General features: G+C 37.0%; 1 protein-coding gene across 1 annotated transcript in view; it reads left to right on the top strand.

Annotated features, from left to right (window-relative positions):
* The window catches only part of uxs1 (UDP-glucuronate decarboxylase 1), a 145,678-nt gene that overhangs the window by 115,211 nt on the left and 3,050 nt on the right, over window positions 1-27,417 (top strand). The window contains exons 11-14 of the mRNA XM_028800679.2: window positions 23-66; window positions 10,392-10,452; window positions 16,500-16,557; window positions 25,146-25,249. Coding sequence (XP_028656512.1) covers window positions 23-66; window positions 10,392-10,452; window positions 16,500-16,557; window positions 25,146-25,249 — 267 coding nt within the window. The remainder of the gene's footprint in view (window positions 1-22; window positions 67-10,391; window positions 10,453-16,499; window positions 16,558-25,145; window positions 25,250-27,417) is intronic.

Here is a 27,417-nt window from a genome sequence, read left to right as displayed (position 1 = left end):
GTGATTCTGCTTTTTTAAATAGGTTTATGGAACTGGATCCCAGACAAGGGCTTTCCAGTATGTTAGGTAAGATGTTTTAACAAACTAATCTAGTGTATATTAATACTTTGTTCTTCAGGAAAAAATACTCACTTTATTTTAACAATGTATAAAACTTATACTGCTTTTAGTATTTTGAATGGTTTCATTAAAAGTAAAAACCTGATAGACTATTAAAGCAAAGTGTTTAAAATGAAGTTTCATAAGCTTATTTTGATAGTGCATGCTTAAAAAAAAGAATCATGCAATTATCAAGTTTAGAAGTGTATTTTCTAATTCATAATACATTTTATAAGGTTGCCTTTTTGAATCTGTTCTGGTATCTGCTTTTATTGAGCTCTTAATAACATGGTGGAAGAAAGGAATATTGGGGAGAAAATTTTTCTCTTTTACAGTTAATATGTTACCGTATATGACTTACTCTAAGTTGGGGCTTCATCGTACTAGTTCTTATGGGCATGACTATTTACATTTCTGAAGGTATGTATTAAACATTTTCCTTTCAAAGTCATACATTACCAAATTTCTGACAGTTACACAAATAATAAGTGTATTATCGTAGTATTTCCCTCTACTTACCGTTTACTTGTTTTCTCAAGGGTAAATGTTCTCGTCAAGTTCGTTATCGGGTTGGTCTACTGTTGCACTTTAAAATGAACACACACACACATAGATAAGCACACACACACAGACCGTAACCACAACAGTGCCCCATGAATGACACACACACGCTGATTAACCGTTAGCACTTTAAACCACACATCAGCCTGTCACTCAGCACTTCAAGAGACTTTCTTATTATCAGCACGAACAACATACGATGTTTTAGTGATATCTCAGACCTAAATATTACTTTTGGTCTACAAGAATACATTTAAACATACAAAGACTCAGCACTCTTGACTATAGGCCATTTATCAGCCAAGAATACCTTCTTTTTATCGTACTGTCCCTTCTATTGAGTGGCGCCCTCACTCTCAGCCTTATAAACCTCGCAGCACAGAAATAATGGCAAAAAATCTGGCTACACCAGGTGCTCAGAGATATCTAACTTATTAATTCAATCACTCTAGACATTAAGACAAAGCATAGCAAGTTAAAAGCAGCATGGTATTTATTACAAGAATAATAATAATACCAGTGGAAACAAAGAATAATAGGAAATAGGTACTGATAGAAAAGTCTGAAAATATATATATATATATATATATATATATATATATATAGTCTTTAGGAAAAGCTTACGAAAAAGTTACAGATGACAAGGATGAATGTCCCAGGGAGGCGTTTGATTTAGCAATCGATGTTCATGATGCCTTTCTGACGACCAGTGCCGTCTTCGTCTGTTCCTCTTCTTCTTCTTCTCCTCTTTGAAACCAAGGCATATTTATTATGAAATGTCATGCCTTGGTTTCACAACACATGCACCTGATTGGCTGGCTGTCAATGTGATTGATGAATTTTGCTCAAACTCCCAGATAATAAAGTTCTTTGATATTGCCTCAGTCTCCCTTTCCCAGGCCATAAACCCAATTTTTGTCCCAGTTGTCCATCCATAAAGTAATCAATAGCCTGAGGTATCAGCTCAGGCTTCCTTTCCCAGGTTATAAAGTAATTGAGCCACCAGAAATGTCTTTCTTTCAATGTTGGAAACAGCTGTTTTAAAAGTGAGGTGTAACAAAACCTGCTTTGATTTGTCTTAGTTCATCTGTTGTCTTGTCTCGAACAAAGTATAATGGAAACCAAAATGTACAGATTTTATACACCATAACAATAAGATACCTTAAATCAGTGTTTTACCACATTAAGGAGAGAAAAAAATGAGGTATAACCATTTTAAAACAATCGCTTGACTAATTTACTTGACGTGTGTGTGAGTAAGCATATGAGTTTAAGTATTCTTTCTTGTAGCAAGTGTTTTTTTTGATTAAATGTATTTATTATAGAACAGCAATCTAATATCTGCCTTAATATCATAATTTTCTTCTTTCTTGTTAATTGCAAGATTGATTGCATATATATAATCTAAGCAGATTTGTTTTATGGGGAGATATGTAAGTGATTAAGGTAATATATGAATGAATGGTGCCTCCTTGTGGATAATTTTCAAATATTTTTTAATTCACAACTTCATTTTTTTCATGTTCATGTTTTTTTAAATTGTTACACAGTTCTGTTAAAATAAATATTGTGAGCATATTACAGAATGTTTTGTGTAACTTTGCACTTAATGCTGAAGAGTCTTCCAACCGTGGATCATTTTGACTTTTTAATGCTTATTGATTGATTGATTGATTTGTGAATGTCTTTCAGATGAGTTTGCATCCAGTATGTTGTTTTTGAATCCATATTTTTCAAGATTACTGTTCAAACTTTTGCTTTTGATTAAATCATTTTGCAATTGTCATTTGCTAGGTGCTCTTAAGTTTGTGATAAGTTAACAGGTAGAAAGTGTACTATTATTTTATTGAAAAAAATATTTGGCATGTAATGTATTTATGTAACACTGTCATTGACTATGCATTTTAGCTTTTTTCTTTTTCTGTGAAAGTGGAGCATAAATTAAAAGACTTACTGATCCTTTGTTTAGTAACAAGGTATCCAGTGCAATTTTTCTTTTTCTCTTTAAACTTAATTTTTTTTTAAATGGACACATATAGTCTTCTCTTCCTTTCACAAGGCTGTCGGAACAAATCTACAAACAATTGACTGCCCCTCTTAAACAACTCCAGCCCCCCAAAACTACATTTTGATGTACTGTCTTGCCACACAGCAGTGTCTTCAGCTGCCTTAGAACATAACTTGTGTTTCTCTACCCAGCAAATGCTTCCTCTCCTCGATTATTTCACACATCTGGGAAAGCTGATGCAGCTTCTTGGTCAGAAAAAGCTGACTCATTGACCAATTTAAACTTAATTGTAATGAAAATCATCTTTTAAATCCCTCAGACCATCCTTTTCTGACTGTGAATTTTTTTCATTTTCAATTGATTTCCCTTTTCCACCTTTGCTGCTCATGATAATGAGTATAAAGGAATTATAGTTTATACTAATTTGTAAATTGTCTTGTTCTGCATGGGAGGAATGCTTTCAAATTTACTATTGAAGTTGTCTGTCTTCATAAGAAAAATGTACTTTGAGAAAGAAGTGGAATTAACAAATGTGACCAATTGAAAGCAACAAAAAACAATGTAAGGAGCTATTAATAGGATAATGAAATGAAAATTAGACAACACAACATGTCAGATGAGATATATTTTTCAAATTTTGATTCATCGGTCCATAAAACTTTCTTCCAGTCTGCAGTAATCCACAGCTGGTATTTCAAGGCCCTATTTTGCTCTTTAAGGAATGGCTTTCTTACTGCCACCCACCTGTCAAAGCACTATAGCTCCTCTTCACAGTGGAAACTAAGACTTGCTTTTTTCGACCACTGTTAAGCTGTGCTTGAAGCTGTTGTGTTGTGAATCGCCTTTCATGCAAGCTGGTGACCCTTAGAAACTTGTCTTCTGAGTGGGTTGTGACTTTGGGTCTGCCAGATCTCTTCCTATTAGTTTTCTTCCACTTACCAATTGCATTTGGATTGTTTAGGACACCGTACTCTCTGACATTTTTATTTTTTTTTTTGGCAATTTCTCTAAATGAAAGGCCTACTTTTCTAAGGGTAATTATGCTCTGTCTCATTGCATTTGCTAATTGCCATTTTCGTGTCATTATCACTTGAATGTACAACTTTCTACAGCATAATATTGTCCAAGTAATACTTCAGAGGGTGTAGTAACAGCCACAGCACATGGCATCTTCAATGGAATTTTATAGCTCTTGCCTAACCATTGAGCTTTGCCAAATTTTGTCTTTCCATTTCACACCTGACTTTACATCCCAAACATGATCATGTCTCTTTTTTCCAGTCTGGGGCACTACCCTTTTTCAGTTGTCCGTACAACCTATTGGTGCTGCTGTTCTTATGTCTGTTGCAGTGTACTCTAAAAATTATTTACAAATATAAAATACAAAGCAATTTATTTAATAAGTGTTCACCCCTTCAGGTCAGTGTTTAGTAAATTCACCTTTGGCAGCAATGGCAGCACATCTGGACACTGTAAATTTCCTCTCTTCTTCTTTACAAAATTGCTCAGGCTCTGTCAGGTTAAACGAGGAGTTACATATGTGAGTGAGCAGCCACAGATTCTCAGTTGGATTGAGATCTTGGCTACTTAATATAATAAAATTGTTGTTTTAAAGCCTTTCCTATGTAGGTTTGGCTTTATGCATGTGGTTGTTGTCTTGTTGGAAGACCAATCTCTCAAGTTGCAGATTTCCTTTGGGATTTCCCCGAATTTGCTGCATTCATTTTACCCTCTGTTTCCTTAAGAGGCATTAGCTCTCTGGAAATGTGTTCTTTTCATTTGCAGCATTTTAATTAACATGAATTTAAATAATTATAAATAAAAAAGGTATTATCCCCTCCACCATGCAATATGACGGTTACAAGATTACACGAGAAGCTTATGACAGACTCTCAAGCATGTGGGTGTCTTGACCTACGCAGTCTGCCATCTTTCGTTGCCACGCTGAAAGGATTTTCACCGAACGGAAGACATGATCTTCCGCCCGGCAGCTTCAAAGTGTTGGCCGTAGGTCCATCCTTATATTCTGGTTGCTCCATGTGCAGGCTCCTTCTCTAGATCCAAACAAGGACAGGAAAGGACTCAAACCCCACCTTCAAAAATACAGCAATAGTACAATGCCTACATACAGTTCTCATTCTCCCAACAAGGAAAGAGAATAGTGTGCTGACAGAAAACAGAAATATACTAGTCTGTCTTTAGGCTAACTATTCAATTCTCCAGTTGTCTTTGGCTCTCTAGTCCTGTGCTTGGCTCGGCAATTCTAAATGCTGATGCTGTGCCCCTGTGTACCATACATGGTCTGCCTGTATGAATGAGTCCATAACAGTGGGCACAGAGAACAGTGACATTAAACTTAATAACAACATATTATAACACCTTCTATCCTCACAAGCCTTTCAGGGCCTTCTGAAGAGAAGCATCCCCACAGAAGGATACTGCTAAAAAATGCAGTTGGAATACACATTACCTGCTGTTTTCTACTCTGCATATAAACGTGTCTATTCTCCAACATAGTCATGTGAAAAAAGTACATCTCATGAAATGTTTTATGTGGACATTTTAAGATATGATCTTCATTTAAATAGTAATTTAGTCCATTGTATAATTTAAATAAACATAAATGCAAATTTTATATGTAGACTAAGCAAATACACATCTACATTTATCACTACCTTTAATACCTAAAACTAGAATCAGGTTAACAAGTCTTACCACAGACATTTAATTAGATTTGCTCTTTGTTGTCAATGTGTATGTTATCACCATGCCTAGATTGAAAGAACTCTCTTTATCTTCCAAAAGAAGGTTATAGATGCTTGAGAGCCTAGGAAGGTACAGTGCATCCGGAAAGTATTCACAGCGCATCACTTTTTCCACATTTTGTTATGTTACAGCCTTATTCCAAAATGGATTAAATTAATTTTTTTCCTCAGAATTCTACACACAACACCCCATAATGACAACGTGAAAAAAGTTTACTTGAGATTTTTACAAATTTATTAAAAATAAAAAAACTGAGAAATCACATGTACATAAGTATTCACAGCCTTTGCTCAATATTTTGTCGATGCACCTTTGGCAGCAATTACAGCCTCAAGTCTTTTTGAATATGATGCCACAAGCTTGGCACACCTATCCTTGGCCAGTTTCGCCCATTCCTCTTTGCAGCACCTCTCAAGCTCCATCAGGTTGGATGGGAAGCATCGATGCACAGCCATTTTAAGATCTCTCTGTTCAATCGTATTTAAGTCTGGGCTCTGGCTGGGCCACTCAAGGACATTCACAGAGTTGTCCTGAAGCCACTCCTTTGATATCTTGGCTGTGTGCTTAGGGTCGTTGTCCTGCTGAAAGATGAACCGTCGCCCCAGTCTGAGGTCAAGAGCCCTCTGGAGCAGGTTTTCATCCAGGATGTCTCTGTACATTGCTGCAGTCATCTTTCCCTTTATCCTGACTAGTCTCCCAGTCCCTGCCGCTGAAAAACATCCCCACAGCATGATGCTGCCACCACCATGCTTCACTGTAGGGATGGTATTGGCCTGGTGATGAGTGGTGCCTGGTTTCCTCCAAACGTGACGCCTGGCATTCACACCAAAGAGTTCAATCTTTGTCTCATCAGACCAGAGAATTTTCTTTCTCACGGTCTGAGAGTCCTTCAGGTGCCTTTTGGCAAACTCCAGGCGGGCTGCCATGTGCCTTTTACTAAGGAGTGGCTTCCGTCTGGCCACTCTTCCATACAGGCCTGATTGGTGGATTGCTGCAGAGATGGTTGTCCTTCTGGAAGGTTCTCCTCTCTCCACAGAGGACCTCTGGAGCTCTGAAAGAGTGACCATCGGGTTCTTGGTCACCTCCCTGACTAAGGCCCTTCTTCTCCGATCGCTCGGTTTAGATAGCCGGCCAGCTCTAGGAAGAGTCCTGGTGGTTTCAAACTTCTTCCATTTACGGATGATGGAGGCCACTGTGCTCATTGGAACCTTCAAAGCAGCAGAAATTTTTCTGTAACCTTCCCCAGATTTGTGCCTTGAGACAATCCTGTCTCGGAGGTCTACAGACAATTCCTTTGACTTCATGCTTGGTTTGTGCTCTGACATGAACTGTCAACTGTGGGACCTTATATAGACAGGTGTGTGCCTTTCCAAATCATGTCCAATCAACTGAATTTACCACAGGTGGACTCCAATTAAGCTGCAGAAACATCTCGAGGATGATCAGGGGAAACAGGATGCACCTGAGCTCAATTTTGAGCTTCATGGCAAAGGCTGTGAATACTTATGTACATGTGCTTTCTCAATTTTTTTATTTTTAATAAATGTGCAAAAACCTCAAGTAAACTTTTTTCACTTTGTCATTATGGGGTGTTGTGTGTGGAATTCTGAGGAAAAAAATGAATTTAATCCGTTTTGGAATAAGGCTGTAACATAACAAAGTGTGGAAAAAGTGATGTGCTGTGAATACTTTCTGGATGCACTGTATATAAAAAGATTTTCAAATAATTGAAATTCAACCATTCCACTGTTCGAATGATTATCTACAAATGAAGAAGATTTCAAAATGCCATCTTGTCCAAGTTCAGCCTGGGAACAGAACTCAAGAGTCTGAAATAAGTCTGTAAGAATTCCAGAACTTCATCACAAAACCTGCAGAAAGCTCTCGCTACTGTTGATGTCCCAATGCATGAGTCTACTATTAGAAGGAATTTACACAAGTTAGATAAACATGAAAATTGTGCAAGAAGGATACATTTGGTGTACAGAAAAAAATGCATAAGGGCAAGGCTCAGGCAAAGACCATGTCTTCTGAAACAATGTAGTGTGGACAGACTAGGCAAAAATAGCGCTATTCAGCCATAGTACCAGAAGACCTGTTTGGTGAAATCCAAAACATTTCACTTGGTACCAACTGTAAAGCATGGTGATGGAAATGTTATGATTGTGGCTGCTTTGCTGCATCACAGCCTGGGGAGCACACCATCATTGAAATTACCATGAATTCTCCATTGTACCATAGGGTGCAGAAGATTTAAGCTCAACCAAAAGTAGACCTTGCAGCATGACAATGACCATAAACATAACAGTAAATCCACCAATTAATGGCTGAAAAGAATGAAACAGAGGGTTCTGAAATGGTCAATTAAAGCCCGGATCAGAGATGTTGCGGAGGGATTTGAAATAGGTTATGCACACATGACATCTCTCAATCATCGCATAGCCGAAAGAATTCTGCATAGAGGAATGGAAGAAACGTTGTCCCAGTTGATGTCAGAGATTGGTAGAAAGTTACAGGAAACACTTTCATCAGGCATAACTGTTAATTTTTTATTGAATAAATTATTGTAAGGTCAAATTTTCATTGTATGTAAAGATACTATTTAAACGAAGATCAAATCTTGATTTGTCCACATATGTTAAAAAAAAAATCTGGGTTGGGCTTACATATTTTATCACACAAATTTAAATTATTAAAAGATAAACAGTATCAAAAATCACAAATATTTTCCATTAATTTGGAAGACTTGCAGTTAATTGTTATCCTTCCTTGACTTCCCATCAACATTAACAAGTCTTTTATTGTGCTCTGAGATTGCTCAAGCTCTGTTACAATCTTTTGCATAATTTTTTCTTGATTAAAGAGATACTATATATTGGAATTTATAGAGAGGTTTCTGTCATCTTAAATTATATTGTTTTGAACATTTTCCTTTAAATCTCTCGAGTGTTCATTTTTAATAGCTTTAAATGCTTGCATTTTATAGTCACACAAACAGGGTTAGGTTGTGAAAGGAATACCACTGGGACCTACAAACTGTGCTCACTGTGGCTAAAAGACTGTTTTTCTAGAGGTGTCAAAACTTTTCTCCCACTTGAGTTCCAATAAAAATGTGCTTTTTTATTGCCTGTAAAATAATTGATGAGTTCTGATAAACAAAATCAGATTAAGAAAGAATGCAATCTATTTGTCCAACCATTTTTTAACCAATTAGCCTAAGTTGACTTCTTTGATAAACAATGAGCCTATCTTCTGTAGAATCTAACTTTGAAAAGAGTTTTACTCTAAACAGATTATGATTTTTTAATAGTGCTGTATAATAGTGCAATGCAGTTATTACCATTACCCAGACTCTCATGTTGGGCCAGTTCAAAGTTGCCAATTGACTGGCATTGTTTGGTATGTGAGAAGAAACTCAGTATTCTGGAGAAAATCTAAAGCACATATATAGTAAACATTGAAACCACACAGGGGCAGTGACTGGGCTGGGATTCAAACCCAGGACTTTGCATTTGTAAGGCAGGAGCACCATCCCCTGTAAACTATTTTCATTATTTTTAAATTTTTTTATTAATACTTTGGAATTTTAATTAAAGATCAGTCATTTATTCTCTCCATTCAAATCCACCCAAAGGAAAGAAAAAGTTGTTCTGGGTCAACCTGCATATATACTGTAAAAGAAAAAAGAAATTTGAAACTCAGTATTTTGTCAATTACATTTAATATGCAATTTTCTGAAAGAAATTGTAAGGATGTAGATATAGAAGACATGTTTAGAGAAAAAAAATCTTTCATTATTTACCATTTAATATATAAAAAGCAACAGATAACTGTGAACACTACATGCAATGATGAACAGAGTTTTGTTTGTACCTATTATGTCAATTAGGTCAGAGTTATTCATATAGTTGCAGTAAATACAAATAGGAAATTCACTGTATAAACATGTAACAGTAATGACCCGATCAAAAGTTTATGAACCCTTTGATGTTATCTGGATTTTTGTATTAATTACCTATAAAAGTGTGGCTTGATCTTCAGCTAAGTCGCTCTTCTTTAATTTAAGGCACACTTCCGAACTTTAAAATAATTGTCATATTGTCTTGACCTCTTTATTTATAAAGTCTGGAAGATATGAGAAAATCTGAATCTGAAAATTGTATCTGAGGGGGAAAAAAACAGACATTGAGTTTTTGTGAAGTTGCTGAAATGCAACAAAAAGTGTTTTATGACTGAAACACCAGAACGGGTGAACTGACTATATACAATACATTGAGCTATAAAATAAATAAATGTTTAATGCTGCCAGCTGACATCATGCTGAACTTCAAGGGCTCTGCTCTACAGCATGTCTCACTGTTTCAGCGTTTTCTGTTGTTCTTAAAATTATTAATGGTCCGACAAGCATGTCCTTCACACTACCAATCTAGTGAAACTTGCCAAGTCACTTTAAAATTGTGTGATGAAAAGGAATTATTCCTCATGGAATCGTATGAAATTTTCTTTGCACCTCTGTTACTTTGGATTCAGTATATGTCATAATGTGAACACACGATGAGACCAGTTGTCTGAAGCCATTGAAACTGCATTTACTATAGTGTATAACATTGTTATACCATTATATTCCTCACTTTATTCACTCAAACCTGATAATATCTCAAAAATCATCACATCCTTGCGCCACACACCTTTTTACATTTTATGAGGCCTATTATACTCTGATTGGACAGTTTAGCAGTGCAGATTAACCAAAATCATGTCTTTGAATTGTGAAAAGCAAACCTCTGAAACATAAGATAATCATTCACAATGCACATAGAGGACCCAGATACTAGAGAAAATGTGAAGAATCTGAAGAATCATTTAGTAACTGGCAGATCAAATATGTTTTGCTTGTATTTTAACTTTGTTTTTTTTTTTTCCCTAAGATGAAACTGTTTTTCTTTTCCTTTTACAGTGATCTTGTGAATGGACTTGTTGCTTTGATGAACAGCAATGTCAGCAGTCCAGTAAATCTGGTAAGATACACTTTTTCAAGCTGGGTCATCAGTGGAAAGATGCGCTAAAGAACTAACAATTTCTGAAATTAATATAAAACTAGAAGGCTTTAAATCCCTTAATTTACATGTGGTTGACCTTGAAGTGATGATTCTAGATTAATGTAATGCCTTGTTTGTCAGTCTTCTGAAATTATTACACTGTTAGAAATAGTTCATAATATTCCTAACCTAGGCTTAGCATAAGGAACTACACTTCTGCTGTTCTCAAGTCCCTTGAGTGGTAATTTAATGCTGATTCTAATTAATACTGTTTCTTTTCTTCTTCTTGTAATACTATGAACGTTTTTCTGTTTTGCTAGGAAGCATGTACAGTATAACAAGAAACTCTTTGTTTGGAGATGTGAATCACTAGCAACATTAAATCGAAAGTAAATCAAACTACTCTTATAGAGTTGGTTTTATGAGGATAGATTTTAATTCTTGATTCCTGGGCTTTGCCTCACGTATAAACGGTGCGTACGCACAAAAGTATTTCACGTTTACTTCGAGATGTATAAAACTAAACTTGGCGTAAAGCCATGCACAGCCTTACCCTGTGTATACATAAAGTTTCTACTCTGTTTTGCAAACTGGCGGCACCAAGCGTCAAAGCAGTGTTACTGTTCCTGTGTTGTTTCCCTTTCTTTTTTAGATACATATCCCTGACACAGCTTTATCAAATATACTGAAATTTACAGCATATAATTTACAATCAGGTGCCTTAAATTTTTAATCAACCTGTAACACCGTAACAGTATAATGGTCCACTGAATGGCCAAACTATTCCAAATACCATCGCTGCTTTAGCGTTGTGCACCACTCAGTATTTTAACCCACTGTATCTGAGTGTGGAATTAAAGCTGTACATCAGCTAATCAGAAAGCTCTATGGCAAGCAGTGTCGAGAGCTCAGAGGATTATTGGGATACAGTATCTAACTTGGAGAACATTTATAACACACGATGCCTCAACCATGAGAATAGTCTATTTGAACTTCTACCATTCGGCAAATGCTTCAGAGCCCTGAACCTCGTGGTTCAGAAACAGCTTCATACCAAGAGCTATAAACACACTCAATCAGTCCATCAAGTGCTCCTGGTAGAAATGTTTGTACTTAGAATTAAAATTACCTCACTGTAACCTTGCACTACAGTTGTAATATTGCACAACCTGAGCCACTTTATGAGCCATTTCCACTATATATACATGTATATTGTACATATGCTTTCATATTGTATATTTTCTTTGTTTTTTATCGTATTATTATTATTATTTTATTATTTTATAGGAAAATAAGTTTATGGAGGATTTGCATATTGAATCTCAACATGGAAATACAATAACAATAAAGAAATTCAATTCAATTGAATAGAAGAGTGCGCTTATTTACAGATGATGACGACTGGCTTCTAAGTCAATTTAGATTTCCAAGAGCTATTTTCTTGGAGCTCTTGATATAATTTTTAACCCTTGGATTAAGATGAAATGCATTAAAGTATGTATATTACATTATGCAGATACATTTTTAACTTCATTTAAATAATGTATACTGTTAATAATTAAACATGTGGGCACGGTGGTGCAACGGTAGCGATGAGCAGTCACCTTGTCCAGGGATTGGTCCTGTATGCTTGTTGGGACTGGATGGGGATAGATGGATGGAATAATTAAACATGTACTACAAAAATATTTCAATGTTCCTAAAAAGTTTTGAAGAATCTGCGTTTTAAGCTTACAGATGGTTTGACATTTTTTAAAGAGCTTATTGTGTGGCGATTGGTGACGTAGAGCAAGAAAAGGAAGGACAGGAATTGGGGGTTGGTACACTTGAAAGAGACAGTACTGCTGCATTAAACTATTTCATCAAGGGTCGCACACGGCGCAGCAAGCATCTTGTGGGAGGAAGGAACAATCTCTGGATTGGGTGCCAATTCATTGCTATCACTGCACCACCGTGCCCCCATGTTTAATACATACTTTAATTAATTTCATCATGAAAATTATATTAAGTATACATCTTAGTATTTAAATTGTGCTGTCGGCATAAGAGAAAGCCCGTTTAAGAAGCATGTTGTGATTCACATACGTAGAGCACATAGAAGAACACATATAATACGAAGCATTTACCATGCTACTTTAGTTACGATGGGATCTGAGAAACTCTAGTAAATTTAACATTGATTTTAAAATGAAGTTTACGACATTCTATTTTAATGATATAATAAACTACGAAATTAAAGTGGACGTTTCAGCCTTTGTCTTTTTTCTTCACTGTGTCTCTATTTTTTTTCTTTTCTGTGTACCCAAATACGCTTCCGTACGACACTCAGATGGTGAACTATGACTCGCCTTTCCATGGTGACTTTGGTATCTGACCACTTCTTTTTTATTTTGGGCACTGTGCGACTTTCTGAACTTGAACTTTCGAGTTTCTCCACCACTCTGTACCACTCGATCAACTTCCTTTTGTTGTTTATACCGCTACTTAAGCCAACAAATAGTACATTTTTCCTTGCCTCCACTTCACATTTGCTGAAATTCTATTTTTTGCCATTGTCTTTTAACCAAACACTGAACAGGGAAGGTGGTATTTATATTGATTTGCATATTCAAACATGTAAAATTGTGGGAAGAGTTAGGGTGAGGCGGCAGGCGCTTGTACGTGCGTTACTTTTCACGCTGACCATGATTTATGGAGCTGAAGTACGTGGAAGTTGGCCTACGCGCGGTTTTGTGTATCTGAATTTTTTTGTGTGTACACACATTTCCACTTTTATCCGTACACCATGTTTTAGTGCGAGTTCTACACACAACGTGATGCATGGTGCCCTGGTCACTAAATACAGTGTTGGTGGCTGTTTTTTGAACGTATTAAGAATAATAATTTTTACTGACCTGTATCCTGAGAGATGTATGAATTAGGTTTCTGTGATGCCTCCTATTACTGCACATCCATTTCTGTTTTGCTCCAGTGCCAAAATCATTGTAATGTGCTTTGTGCGTTTTTTGTTTTTTTTTTATGTTACCTAATTTACCCACTCCATTCTGGTTTTACTTATTCTGTTAGATTATGTTTTAATAACATGCCAAGTTTGAAGGGGGAACATTTTAGTAACTTAGTGCAGTCGGAGAGAGATCTATAATTGGATTTATGCTCATCACTAGTGACATCACATTCAAAAATGTATAAAACAATGTAGGCTCAGACAAAGATGTAATTATTTTAAAAATGAGTGCAAATTATGCAAAGACTGCCTTCATTTGGAATAACATTGCCAGAAATCAGAAGAAAATATTTTGAACAGAATGAAATTAAGTTATTCTCGTTTCCCTGTAGTCTCAAGTGTTGATCTTTGCATTCCACATGTCTTTAGTTTGAGAAGTTCTTAATGATCAGCTGTTTCCGGGCAATTTCATAATGACAAATTGCAGGACACCTTCAGCAGTTATTGCACTGCTGTATCTGCTATATAGTCTACAGTTTACGTGCTGGTACTTAGTGATAGCCATTTTTGTCATTTATGGATGACACACGGTGATTTTTATGTGTATGGAGATGTATATCAAATAATGAATGATAAAGATATTATTAATAGATTTTTGTTAATTACATTACGTTTTATATTATAAAAAGCAAGTTTTTCTTTCTTCAGTTTTCTTTTTTATACCATTCCCATGCCTAATCAGTAAATAAACAGTTTATGTATGGAATGTAGGAAAACTGTGACTGATATAAAGTATCAAAGGGGCTTTACTGACAACTATGATCTACTTGTATAAATTAGGTTCAGCCCATGATAATGTTAATAACAGTCTGTTTGATACTAATGCAGTAGTAAGTTTATTTAATCTGGACATGCAATCATGTGAGCAAATAAGTACACCACACATAGATCTCACCACATAACTGACAGATGCCCTTTTTCCTTGGTATGGTGTTACCACATACTTGAATACACAGGTCTGAACTGCCAAATGTCCTGTTTTTATATAGAAGTGACAGCACTTTGTGAACATCATCTAATTAAGTGCACTTGATTATCAGTATCTGTTGCTACCTTACTTTTCACACATTTGCCATATCCATTTTGATTTTTTGGATCCTGAATATATTTAAAAAAAAAAAAAAGTACAGCAATTAGATTTCTTGAGGACTCGTTGATTATTAGTTATGTCCTGTTATGTACAACCATAGAGTTAAAGGAAGGTTTACTTTCGTTTTTATGACTGTTTATGCAGAACTACAACAACAACAACTTTACATTATCTTAATCACCATAATTCTGGTAGTTCTCTAAATCTCTATTGAGTGAAGTACATGCTGTAGCAAAATATAGAACTGTTGATGTGTATAAAAACAACTTTAATATATTTCAGGGTCAGATGGGGAAAAATAAGCATTTCCAAATACTCAATAATTCTGTATTATCAAAAGTCACTTTATATCCACTTCTTATGAGCTTATTTCCCCTTTCACTGAAATTAGAAAAAAGAATTAATTAACCATCAGGACCAAATTAAGCTTTGCATTGTTATGAATTACACCAGGTAACTGCTAATAATGTATAATATGATGTTTAAATGTCACTTTATAGCAAATTACCTTACTATGACTTGGATGAATTGTTATTGTAATTGGGGGGAAAAAATTCAAACCCATTGCTGCACACTGTATATTAAGAAAATTTAGATGCGATTATAGGATAGTTTGCTTGTATATGCTACATTTAGTTATGCTTCTAGACACATCTTCAGGGATGCAACTGGTATCCTCAGGTGTTTTGAGTCTTTCAACATCATACACCCTCCACCAGGTGACCCAGCTGAGTCTGATCTGACCCTAGTTTGTGTCTAGCTGGCTGACTAGCTAATTGCTCTCATTGCTCTCTGCTCTTAAACCACAGCCACGTTGAGGCCCTCCCCAGCACTTTGGTGGTATTGCGGATAGCTCTCCTCTCCTCTCCACCTCCATGCCCAAATAGCTGAAGGCTTTAGTCAACGATCAAGCTGCAAAGAACCTGTAGCCCAGTTCCACTGGGAGACACCTTGATTTATATCCGGGTCTCTGATCAGCCCCGGCTTCCTTTCAAAGGCCTCTTCCAAGTGTTTTTCCCATGAAATGGTTAGCTCTAATAGAACTTTTTCTTTGGAGGACATGAACAGCAATGAACATAACCCACTTCCAGGTGTTTTTGTGGTGATGTCTCCAGTGCCCTTCTACCTGCCGGAGGTCCCTGATTTTCTTGTGTAGGATACCAGAAAGCTGTGCCAAACCGACTGCTCTTCCAATACTGCCATCTTGTACTGGAACATGAGGACCTTCATCTCTTGCCTTATATTGTGGATCCTCACTGCTCTTTGGTTCTTTGATTTGGGTCTTCTGACATTTTCTTCTCCTCTTCTGTAAAACATTCAGATGCAACACTGATGATTACAGCTGTCAAAGCTTTCAATTTGCTGTCAGCATCTCCCTTAGCTGTTGCCTCCTGTATTTAGTCTACATTTCTGTCAAACTAATTCCATAGTGAGGTCATGTTTACTGTAGGTCACTTGATCTGCCTCTTTTCAGACTTAATGGTGGAGGGAGTCACTTGCAACACTTGGAAATCCTGGGCATTGTGGGATGATTCCAGGCCTGGCAGCTCCTGCATCTCAACAGGTTGTGCTCCTGTGTGTTGAGTCACTGCTGCTACCAAAAGACACCTCACCTTGGCATGGTTGAACGTAAACCTCACTCATTCTTGCTGATTGCACAATACATTCTCATTGTCATTACTCTATTGCCTTGGTCTAATGCCGTTACATCCTTCCATCTGGGGTGCTTGCTTTCCTGGGCACTCCTGAAGGTATTTTTCTTTACATTCATTATAGCCTTATTTGAAGGTCCTACCAGCCCCCTCTGCCCGTTTTTTTTTTGTTTTGTTTTTTTTATAAGTCAACCAGCAAAAAGGAAAATTTCCAAATTGAGGATTCAGCATTTAATATGTTTAGTAACCTAATATTTTGTCTCATGTTTTTCATTAACAGGGTAATCCAGAAGAACACACCATATTAGAATTTGCCAAATTAATCAAAAACCTTGTTGGTAAGTTACATCTTGTCCAAACATAGCTAGAATGTTATATCTATTAATAAATTAATCATAGAACAAGTTTTTTTAACCATTTGCCACCTTATGTAAATGTCCTGAGGGGTTCAGAAAGTGGTTGGTGCTGTTATGGGATCATAACTTTTTATTACCTTTGGCTTTGGAGGACCAGAGCTTACACTGATATTTTTTCTGAAAGCACCATCACAATGTTTTGTAAATCAGTGGATAAATATTTCTCAGACCTTTTTTATGTAATTTTATTGAAACAGTGTATGTTGGACATATATTGCAGGTGTAAAAGGAATCAATTGAACTTGCCATCTGTTGTTTTGCTTAAGGGATTTAAATCTTACACAATTAAGCCAAGTACAATTAGGGCTAAAGAAGTATGATTTATTAGCAGAATGAATTTGTTTCATATTAAGAAAGCCAAAACCACCACAGGTCTCCAGGATCTTTCACCCCTACTTAATAAATACCTTTGAATATGTGACTTTTTTATTGAACCATGGTTAAGCCTTAAATTTAGTGTAATGATACTTTTTTTTCTCATTTATTGTAGTGGAATATTTCAAAATAAAAGTCATTACAAACAATGCATTGCCATTCCGGAAATGGTCACAATAACTTTTGTTGTTTTCTGTTTCTTGTGCTACTGGTAAATTTAAAATTTCTATCCTCCTACACACAGTTAGAAAGAAAATGACAACCTTCAAATTTCAGAGGTTTGTAGGCCTGGTTTGTGATTTGCAGGGTATAGATTTGTATAGATAATTGTTATATTTGTCATCTTAGAGAAATCATAAAAGCATCACAGGTGTTCTAGTATTCTTAATCACTAAAATTTAATATTTTAAAAATGTAATTCGCAAATGCTGAAAAAAAAAAATAATAAAATTTTTTGGGATGGCTTAGTTGGAGGGGGACCCGGGGTATAATGTCAAGTGGGTACTTAGCTTACCTAGACCCAGAAATAGCTATGCTGGTTGGTGCTATAGCTGAAGCCTTGACATGCTTTATAGTATTTAGTGTTACTTATTGCCTGCTCATTTTTAGTACTTTGTAACTTAGTGTCTCTTTGTAGACAGTGTAGTCTTTATATTGAAAAGTAAATATAGTCTGGGGCTGAGGTAACAGACCTGCAGGGCTTTGATGTTAACAATCAAGTATGAGCCAGCCAATATTCATTAGACCTTTTAAGTTTTAAGACTGGCAATTTGGAAAAGCTTTGAGCTATCAAGATTGGGCATTACTAGCTTTTCACAGCCCCAGAATTGCAGTTATTTAAGGAAGTTACTCTAGTTTTCTTGCACTCGGACACTGAGGTGTTTTTTAAAAGCACACAGGTGTAACAGAAAGCAGTGAGAGGTTGATGTGTCTCAGTGGTGGAGGATATCAAGCAAAACACCATACAGGCCAGTTAATTTGCAAGATTTTAATTTCTTTAAACCTTAACAGAATTGCATTTTAACTCCAAACAGTTATTATATAGTATTTCCCACTGCTGATAAAACCTTCCTTTAAACTCTCACTGCTGAATGGGAATAACAACACTGATTGTAGATGCTTTTAGTCCTGCATGATAATCCAAATCTGACTTTTAACTCGCCTTTTAAAAATCCTGTTTTTTTCTTTCTTTACAATTTTGTATATTGTCTAGTTTCAGTTTAGGCTTTTTGTTTAAAATATTTTTCCATTAATGGCAATAAACAATAACATTATTTACTGTTTATATTTTTAATAAAAATATATTTGTTTTTTATTTGAAAATATGCAGTGGGTGTAGTGATAAGACTGAAACTTTTTTTTTAGTTTTTACTTATCTTGCATGTTCATACATTGTTGCATTCAAGATGTTATTAAAAGTCAAAAAGGTTCGACAGGATTTGACTTGATTTTAGCCTTTAAATTAACAAAAGTCAAAAGTTCAGTAAAAATGTAATATCCACTATCTCTTATATATATTTCTCATCTGGTTCGTCCTGCTTCCTGTTCAAAAGCAGTCCCGCCCACACGTAGCCGACACGGCATTTCTCGATTGCTATTCGTCCTCTTCCAAACCCTTCTCCACGCTGCCTGAGGCCTCCCATACACCCCCACGCCGCTTTCCTCGATTCCTATTCCTCCTTCGGACTACCGCGTTCCCCGCTCCTCTCTCATGACCCCATTGGTGTCAGGAGCTTAGAACCATAAATGGAAACATATACAGCTCATTTAAAGCAGCATGTCAAGAGTTAGATCTCCTTAACGATGATAAGATTTGGTACGATACTCTTTATGAAACTACACTAACTAAGATGCCCGTACATATGAGACAACTCTTAGCTATCATTTGTGCCTTTGGGGAACCTGTCAACGTCCCAGACCTATGGCAAACACATAAACTGGCAGTTTGCGAAGACCTGTTTACTAAATATTCCACTGACACTGCCCCGACGTACGCTCTCTCGGAAATTAATGAAATACTCAGGTGCTATGGTATGACTCTTCAACAATTTCATCTCCCAGTCACCAAATTCATCCCACCTCATTATCCAACCTGTGTTGACATTCACCACGAACAAAAAGTAGCTGCAGATTACACACAACAACTCAACGACGATCAGCGAACAGTCGTACAAACAGTACTGCAGGCAATATACAATCCGCCTGTTCATTCCAAGAAAAGTTTCTTTCTCGACGGCCCCGCAGGGACAGGCAAGACCTTTATATACAAAACCCTCACTCATTCTGTTAGAGGTAGAGGAGACGTGGCAATAGTGGTTGCTTCAACTGGAATTGCAGCAACTGCACATTCCGTGTTCAAAATACCTCTACAAATCACACCAACATCAACCTGCAATGTGAAGCCAAATACCAAGGATGCCAATAATATACTTGAAGCGAAAATTATTATCTGAGATGAAGCACCAATGACACATTGTTATGCATTTCAATCTGTTGACAGACTACTGCGAGATCTCACTCAGGAAAATGCACCTTTCAGTAATAAAACCATTCTTCTCGGTGGAGATTTCTGACAAATACTGCCTTTTATCTTCCACGGTTCTCCAGCCCTCACCGTTTCCTCTTCCATCAACAAACACAGGCTGTGGAACGAAATGAAAGTCCTAAAACTCACAAAAAATATGAGAGCTCTTGAAAGTGAAACTCAATTTGTTCAATGGCTTCTTCAAGTTGGGGAAGGTAAAACTGGAGACACGGCACAACTACCTTCTCAATGTTTACCACAACAACAAGACCCAGTTGTTCAACTTTACGGTGATATTAATTTCTCGACTGTGACTTCCCAAGAACTTGCTGCAAGAGCAATACTGAGCGTCACAAACGATGATTCTCCTCATATTAACAACAAAGTTCTTGATCTTATACATGATGAAAAAATGACCTTCAAGAGTGTAGATACAGTGGTCAGTGACGATCCTAATGATCAACTAACGTACCCACAAGAGTTTTTACACACCTTCACACCAACTGGCATGCCTCCCCATATCCTTCATCTGAAGGTAGGAACTGTAGTTATGCTCCTTCGAAATATTATGCCATCAAAAGGTCTTTGCAATGGAACAAGACTCATCATTACCCAAATACATACAAATATTATTGAGTGCAAACTGATCGCTATCCAAAATTCTGAAACAAAATTCATTCCCAGAATCTCTCTCCTTCCTTCCGACACCAATCTCCCTTTTAAATTTAAACGCACACAATTCCCACTGAGACTCGCCTTCTCCACGACTATCAACAAGTCCCAAGGACAAACCTTTGCAAAGATTTGCGTTAATCTACAACAACCAGTCTTCAGCCATGGTCAGTTGTATGTGGCATTTTCTAGGGTTAGATCTTTCGACTCATTATCTGTCGTCTCCACCAAAACACCTATTCACAACTGCGTCTTTCAAGAAGTATTTATTTCTTCTTGATTTCTGAATTCCTTTCTCACCGTTTTCCATTCCTATTCTTTCACCACCATATGCTACGGCGGGCGTCGGCTAGTATATCAATAATCTGGATATTACATCTTTACTGGGCACCATATCAATTTGTTGATATCCACTGTATATTTACTGCATCTCATGCATGTGAGAAATGCATATCTGAAGTTTTCAATAAATAAGTATTTTGCTTTATGTAATAATAATAATATATATACATTAATATAGCTCTTTTGTAACCTATGCAAAGCAATTTACATAGAGAGTTAGGCGCCACTTCAATGACAATCAATGTGTAGCATCCACATGGATGATGCAGTGGTAGCCATTAGTGTGCCATTGCACTCACCACACATTAGCTATTAGGTGGTGAAGCAGAGTGAGAGAGAGACAGAGAAAGTGTTACCCAGTAAGGGACAGGAGATGATTAGTGTGCCAAAATGGTCCAGGCCATGATGGGCAGTTTAGCCAGGACATCAGGATAAACACTACTTTTTTTCTCTAAAGATGCTCAGGATCTTTATGACTACAGGACTTTGGTTTTGCATCCTATACAAAGGATAGTGCCAGTTTTATAGCATAGTCTTCCCATCACTTCACTGGTTCATTTTGATCCACACACAGACCACAGGGTAAGCACCCTGCTGGCCCCACAAATGCCTTTTCCAGCAGTGACCCAAGCTTTTCATAGATGGTCTCCCATTCAAATACTGGCTGAGCACAACCATGCCTAGCATCATGTGAATTACCTGTTCTAAAGAGCAACTGTTAAGGTTGCTGTCCAGTGTAGACTACTCAAAGAAAACAAATTCAGATGATATTCCTTCATTTATTATGTTATTGTAGAAAAAGTTATAGTAAAGTATTCTACTCACTTTTATTGTCTGTGCTCTGAAGGATGCTTAGAAGGTAGCTTTGTGGATTGTTGTAAGGTAGAAGCCATTTTATTCTTTGGACTTGTACAGCCTGCCATTTGTGGGTCATATGGATTTTAATCCTATTTAAATCTGATCTGCCAGTCCAATTTTCAACTTCATCCAGAGGTGTTGTCAAATGTTTTGCCATATTTTCATTTTCTGAAATACCTAAATACCAAATCACTTCAATTCCATTGATTTGGGTTCTCTTCTCCAGAACACATTCTTAGAGGCTTTTCATAGGGTTTCATATAATTTTTTTATTTAAATCCTAACTTGAGATTTGAAATTTAATAAAAGTGACTTTTCCATTTATGTTAACAGTTTTTATTATTATTATTTATGGAGTCCCCCACTGCTAGATTCTGACTGCAGGCCCTCTTTACTAATAGGCATGTGCGCTAAGCCAGATGTGTAATACATATGCCTGGTGACAATCATGACTAAATTTAACTTAGAACTGGGTGTCACATTTGTAAACCAATCCAATGCCTTGTGAAGGCGGCGCTGTTGATTTTGAACTCCAAAGAGTGAAGATGCTCTTCTTATTACGATGAACCATCTATAGTCAAAGGTCTCCTAAATTAATTCCTGTCAGTCATATACATTTGTTTAGTTTGTGCCGAGAACACACTGAATGCGTTAAAAGAAAACACAACCTGTTCCAATCAGATTATACATTGGTATTGAAGACGTCAATGGACTAATGTACAAGTGAACAACATGTTGTCACTGACTGTGCTGTCTATTCAGGTACAATAATAGTTGATGTAAGGTTCAAAGAATTGGCAACTATGTTTATGAAAATAGAATTGCAAAATATGCATTTGAAGTAAAACGTGTGTCACACCCTGTCAAAAGGACTGTCCTTAAGAGAGAAGATAATGAAGAGCCACTGGAGATGCAGATTTTAGTACTCAAAAAACACCCAAATAAGTAATTGTGCCTGATGACACCCATAGAAGGCTGCACAGCATTCACATTCTGACTGCACATCTAAATCAATAACTAAAGTAAGTTAATATTACTACCTAATTAAAAATGCAAAAATCCCATGACAGAATAGCTGCAGCATTTTAACATGTAGTATTTCCATTGACCACAATGCTTATCTAAACTCTGTTTGCTGTTGTTATGCTAAATAGTGATTCAGTAGTTACAATGACAGAAAGATACTATAGCATACATAGCAGATATCATAGTTGGCTCCGCAACTCTTTTCAAACACATGAAGCCAGCTTGCTGCGGTGGTCTGTGTGTGTCTGTCTCCCCTGACATTACAACATACAAATTAATTATTAAGCTTCAGTTACTTGTGCTGCTGTTCTCCTGAATGGGTGACCTTTTATTTTCTCACAGCATCAAGTCTTTTGCTCAGTTTCTTTTGCTCTGTCTCTGAAACCTCAGTGGTTTAAAGTGCATGAACTGGAGCAATTGGAGTTGGGTTTAAGGAAGAAGCCCTGCAGGCATAGCCTTTTGTTTTGGCAGATTTCACCCACTATTTACTATGACCTTTTTTATTGAGTTGTCCCCAGATGTGTATTCTTGATTTGAGAATCCCGTCTGGCACTGCGATATTAACAGGTGACTTGATTCTTAGTGTTGTTTGGCTGACACCTGGATTATTCAGAAAGCTGCTATGCATTGTTGTGTGAAGACTACAAGAGGTTTTCCACTGCTTTACCCTCCAGTTTGAATGAATGTTAAACTCACAAGCAGTACTGCAGATATCTGTCCTACTTTGTCATTTTGAAAAAAGAAAAGGTAACTTACTCAAGTGCTAAAAAATTGAAATGAAAATTAAGAACACAACATTTTCTGTGTAGCTTCATCAGAGGGAGAGCTTTGATGAAACAGCATGAGAAATGTACAGAAAGACGACCTTAACTTAATGTTTTTGGGGGTGTTGTTTCTGGGTAATTAGGAGTCACAGGTTTCATTGACAGTTTTATAGGTCTTTCAAACTTAAGTGATTTCTTGCCATCTTTCATTTCATGGAATCTTGGCCTGTATGCTATTCACATATGTAAAAGTATAAATTAACTCACTATTTTATCACATTTAATCAAAATATTTTGTTATGTAAAACCCTCAGTCATTAACAAACAAAAAATGTAAAGTATTAAAATTACATTTTACAAATAATTCATTTTTAGAAAATATTTTTTCCTTTATGTGTATACAGTAATCCCTCGCTATATCACGCTTCGACTTTCGCGGCTTCACTCTATTGCGGATTTTATATGTAAGCATATTTAAATATATATCACGGATTTTTTGCTGGTTCGCGGATTTCTGCGGACAGTGGGTCTTTTAATTTCTGGTACATGCTTCCTCAGTTGGTTTGCCCAGTTGATTTCATACAAGGGACGCTATTGGCAGATGGCTGAGAAGCTACCCAACATCAGCGCGTATTATGTATTAAATAAAACTCCTCAAATATATTGTGAGCACGGGGGCTGTTTGCACCCCTAGAGGATACGGCTGCTCCTCAAAAAACGCTGAAAGATTACCTTCAAGCGTCAAGCGATATGCTTTCTGCACGGTGCTTCGCATACTTAAAAGATCAAACAGCATGTATTGATTTTAGATTGTTTACTTTTCTCTCTCTCTTGCTCTGACATTCTCTGCTCCTGATGGCGGGGGTGTGAGAAGGGGGGCTGTTCGCACCCCTAGACGATACCGACGCTCGTCTAAAAATGCTGAAAGATTATCTTCACATTGCTCCCTTCCGGCTTTGTCAAGCGAAATGCTTCCCGCACGGTGCTTCGCATACTTCAAAGCTTGAATGGCACGTATTGATTTTTGATTGTTTGTTTTTCTGTGTCTCTATCACTCTCTCTGACATTCTCTGCTCCTGACGGAGGGGGTGTGAGCAGGGGGGCTGTTTGCACACTGGCCTAGAAGATATGGACGCTCCTCTAAAAAATGCTGAAAGACTACCTTTACATTGTACATCCTTGCAGCTGCTTTATACGGCGGTGCTTCGCATACTTAAAAGCCAAACAGCCCTATTCATCCATCCATCCATCCATTTTCCAACCCGCTGAATCCAGACACAGGGTCACGGGGGTCTGCCCTATTGATTTTTGATTGTTTGCTTTTTTCTCTCTCTCTCTCACATTCTCTGCTCCTGACGCGCACTCCTTTGAAGAGGAAGATATGTTTGCATTCTTTTAATTGTGAGACGGAACTGTCATCTCTGTCTTGTCATGGAGCACAGTTTAAACTTTTGAAAAACAGACAAATGTTTGTTTGCAGTGTTTGAATAACGTTCCTGTCTCTCTACAACCTCCTGTGTTTCTGTGCAAATCTGTGACCCAAGCATGACAATATAAAAATAACCATATAAACATATGGTTTCTACTTCGTGGATTTTCACCTTTCACGGGGGGGTTCTGGAACGCAACCCCCGCGATCGAGGAGGGATTACTGTAGCTTAAATATCTTTTAGTTTCATTTTAATATATTTTTGAATTAACTCATTTGAATTTAATATTTAGATGTTTTTAGGCTGCTGTTTCTTCTCATTAGATTTCTTCACTCTTGATTATTTGTACAAAAGAGACATTTTAATAAGGTGGTTCACAAAGAGCCTTGGAAAGCTTGAAAAGTAAAGTCCTCACAGTTCACATTTATTAGAATTTTTTTTTTTTTTTTTTTTGCACAAGGGTGAAGCCCATATTTGTTACTCTTGATATCAACAACACACAATCTTTGTCTTCTTCAGGCAGCAGAAGTCAAATTCAGTTTCTTCAGGAAGCACAGGATGACCCTCAGCGAAGAAAGCCAGACATCAGAAAGGCCAAAATGCTGTTAGGATGGGATCCTGTGGTAAGTGAATGAGTGCTTTGAAGGAAAAAAATGTACTTTTACATTGTTTTATCTGTCTGTTTAAATGTATTTGATGTATACGTTACTCCCTCTTGTGTCTTATTCTGAATTTTCTAGCAGGAGTTTTACTCCTTTGTTTCATGTCATCTGCCAGCCACAGTGTTTGAGGATTAGAGGGTTGGGCAGTTGATATGCTTCCATTGCCTAGAGGAGTCAACCAAGCAGAATCAGTCATTAGAGAGCACAGAGCATCTTCATCCTGCTACACAAAGATGCACCTCTAGCAAATTAGAGCCATGGGTGTTGTATATGAACCATTAGAAAAATAACATTTCATACAGAGATGGGGCTGAAGGTGCAGATGCTATGTTTGGGATTAAGTGAAAAGCTTTAGCCCAGCTTCTCTTCAGTCAGTGGAGGAAGCTCAAGAACCTTTTAAAGTTAGGATGAATCCTGAATCACAGGTCAATTTACAGCCAAGTTAAGTCACTTTGCACAAGGTGATGCACTGGTGCTTGAGTCCTCCTTCTCTTCCTCCATGTTTCTTTTTAAGTAGATTGCTTTTATTATTTTGATGTTTCAGTTTGCATTTAATCTGAAATTCAATTGTAAGTTCTCTGGCAGCTGGGAGTTAATGCTGTTCTATAAGTTACTAAGTAGTCATGGTTCTGAGAAAGCAATGACTTGCTGTTTCTTGACATTTTGTGTCTTTCTCTGAGATTACAGTCATTAATGTCTGATTTATTGAATTTTTAATTATTTTTAGCATAATCATTTCCTTACCAGCTTAGGTTAAACCTTGATCTCACTGACTCTCTGCCAAATGATAGGTGATTTAAAACAAAAACACACATTTGTAGACTCACCTCCTGCGGTACTTTACCGTGTTCTCCTGCTATGTTTGAGCTCCTCCTATTCTGAACAATGTCCTGCAGCCAACTACTGCATTGTTCCTGATGGCATCTATTAATGACTTGATATTTATATCAAACCACTTTGAACATGAAGGTCAAAAGGATGTGACCTGTCTGTGCTTGTGCTTATGCTGGGGCTGGGCATCCTTCCATGATCCTTCATATGAATAGGCAAATCCCTATCTCTTGGCACACAGTGGTTTGTCATAATAAGGTGATTGACCTTAAAAGAAATCTTTAAAAAATGAAGGTATAAGTGGTCTTATTTAAGAGCCAAGGGATGGCAGAAGATACATTTACATTTAACACTAGAATTACCAAAGTCTATGAAAAATCTTGTAATCCTGGACCAACTTAAATCCCTTCGCACCTCTCCATCAGCATCTTTTGTTTTGTAAATGTGTCGATTAGCACAAGCAGCCTGCTGTCCCATTCCCCTCCATGATGGAGCTCAACTCTCCCAGCTCAAGCCAAGGCTCCTTATCTGTGTGTGAGGTGCCTGGGGTTGTATAGGGTAAATAATACAGTATATTGTTATTTGGAACACATGCATTTCATGTGTGTTCCATGTCTACAAAGATCTGGGTAAGTGTAGGATGAAAGGAAATGTAAGGTAAGAAATGCTGCACACATACCTAAAGCTGAAACTTTTTCCATGTTATTCTAATAATGATGTGAAGTGTATCATGTGTGAAGACTTTAGCCCAAATATCAAATAAACATGCGCTCTTTTACTCAAGAATATTCCTGAATGGTGGAGATGTAAGAACTGCTGCCTTATAGCCCAAAGGTACCGGATTTGAGTCTCGGCGCTCCGAATATTGAGCTGCTGCTATTATTATTACTATAATATAATAAAAACATGCATTTGATTTGCGTCTGTAACACCCTGGGTAAACTTTGGCTACTTGTTTTTTTATCATTCAGTTTTATTCTCTCAGTAATGTACAGCAAACTTGCCTCTCCCACTCTGAGTTGATGCTGTTTACCTCCATTCTTTTCACAAGAGAAGCGATGACCACAGTTGGTGCTGTGGCTGACGCCTGTTCAGAACTATTTGTTGTACCGGCAATCAAAGATACGATATCCAGTGACCGCTATCAGACTACCACATGGCATTTGCACTTTGACAACAAAGACACCCATGTAGAACATGTGAAAAACAACAGATTTGCTGCGGTTTTGAACATCTGGCAACATTTTGTTGAGATCTGTGTTTTGAGTTACAACTCAGGGCAAAGACTTTCTGAGTCT

Source organism: Erpetoichthys calabaricus, chromosome 4, assembly GCF_900747795.2.
Source record: "Erpetoichthys calabaricus chromosome 4, fErpCal1.3, whole genome shotgun sequence".
NCBI classification, from domain to species: domain Eukaryota; kingdom Metazoa; phylum Chordata; class Cladistia; order Polypteriformes; family Polypteridae; genus Erpetoichthys; species Erpetoichthys calabaricus.
Note: the sequence above shows the minus strand (reverse complement) of the source record. Positions and strands in the feature narration are given on the sequence as shown.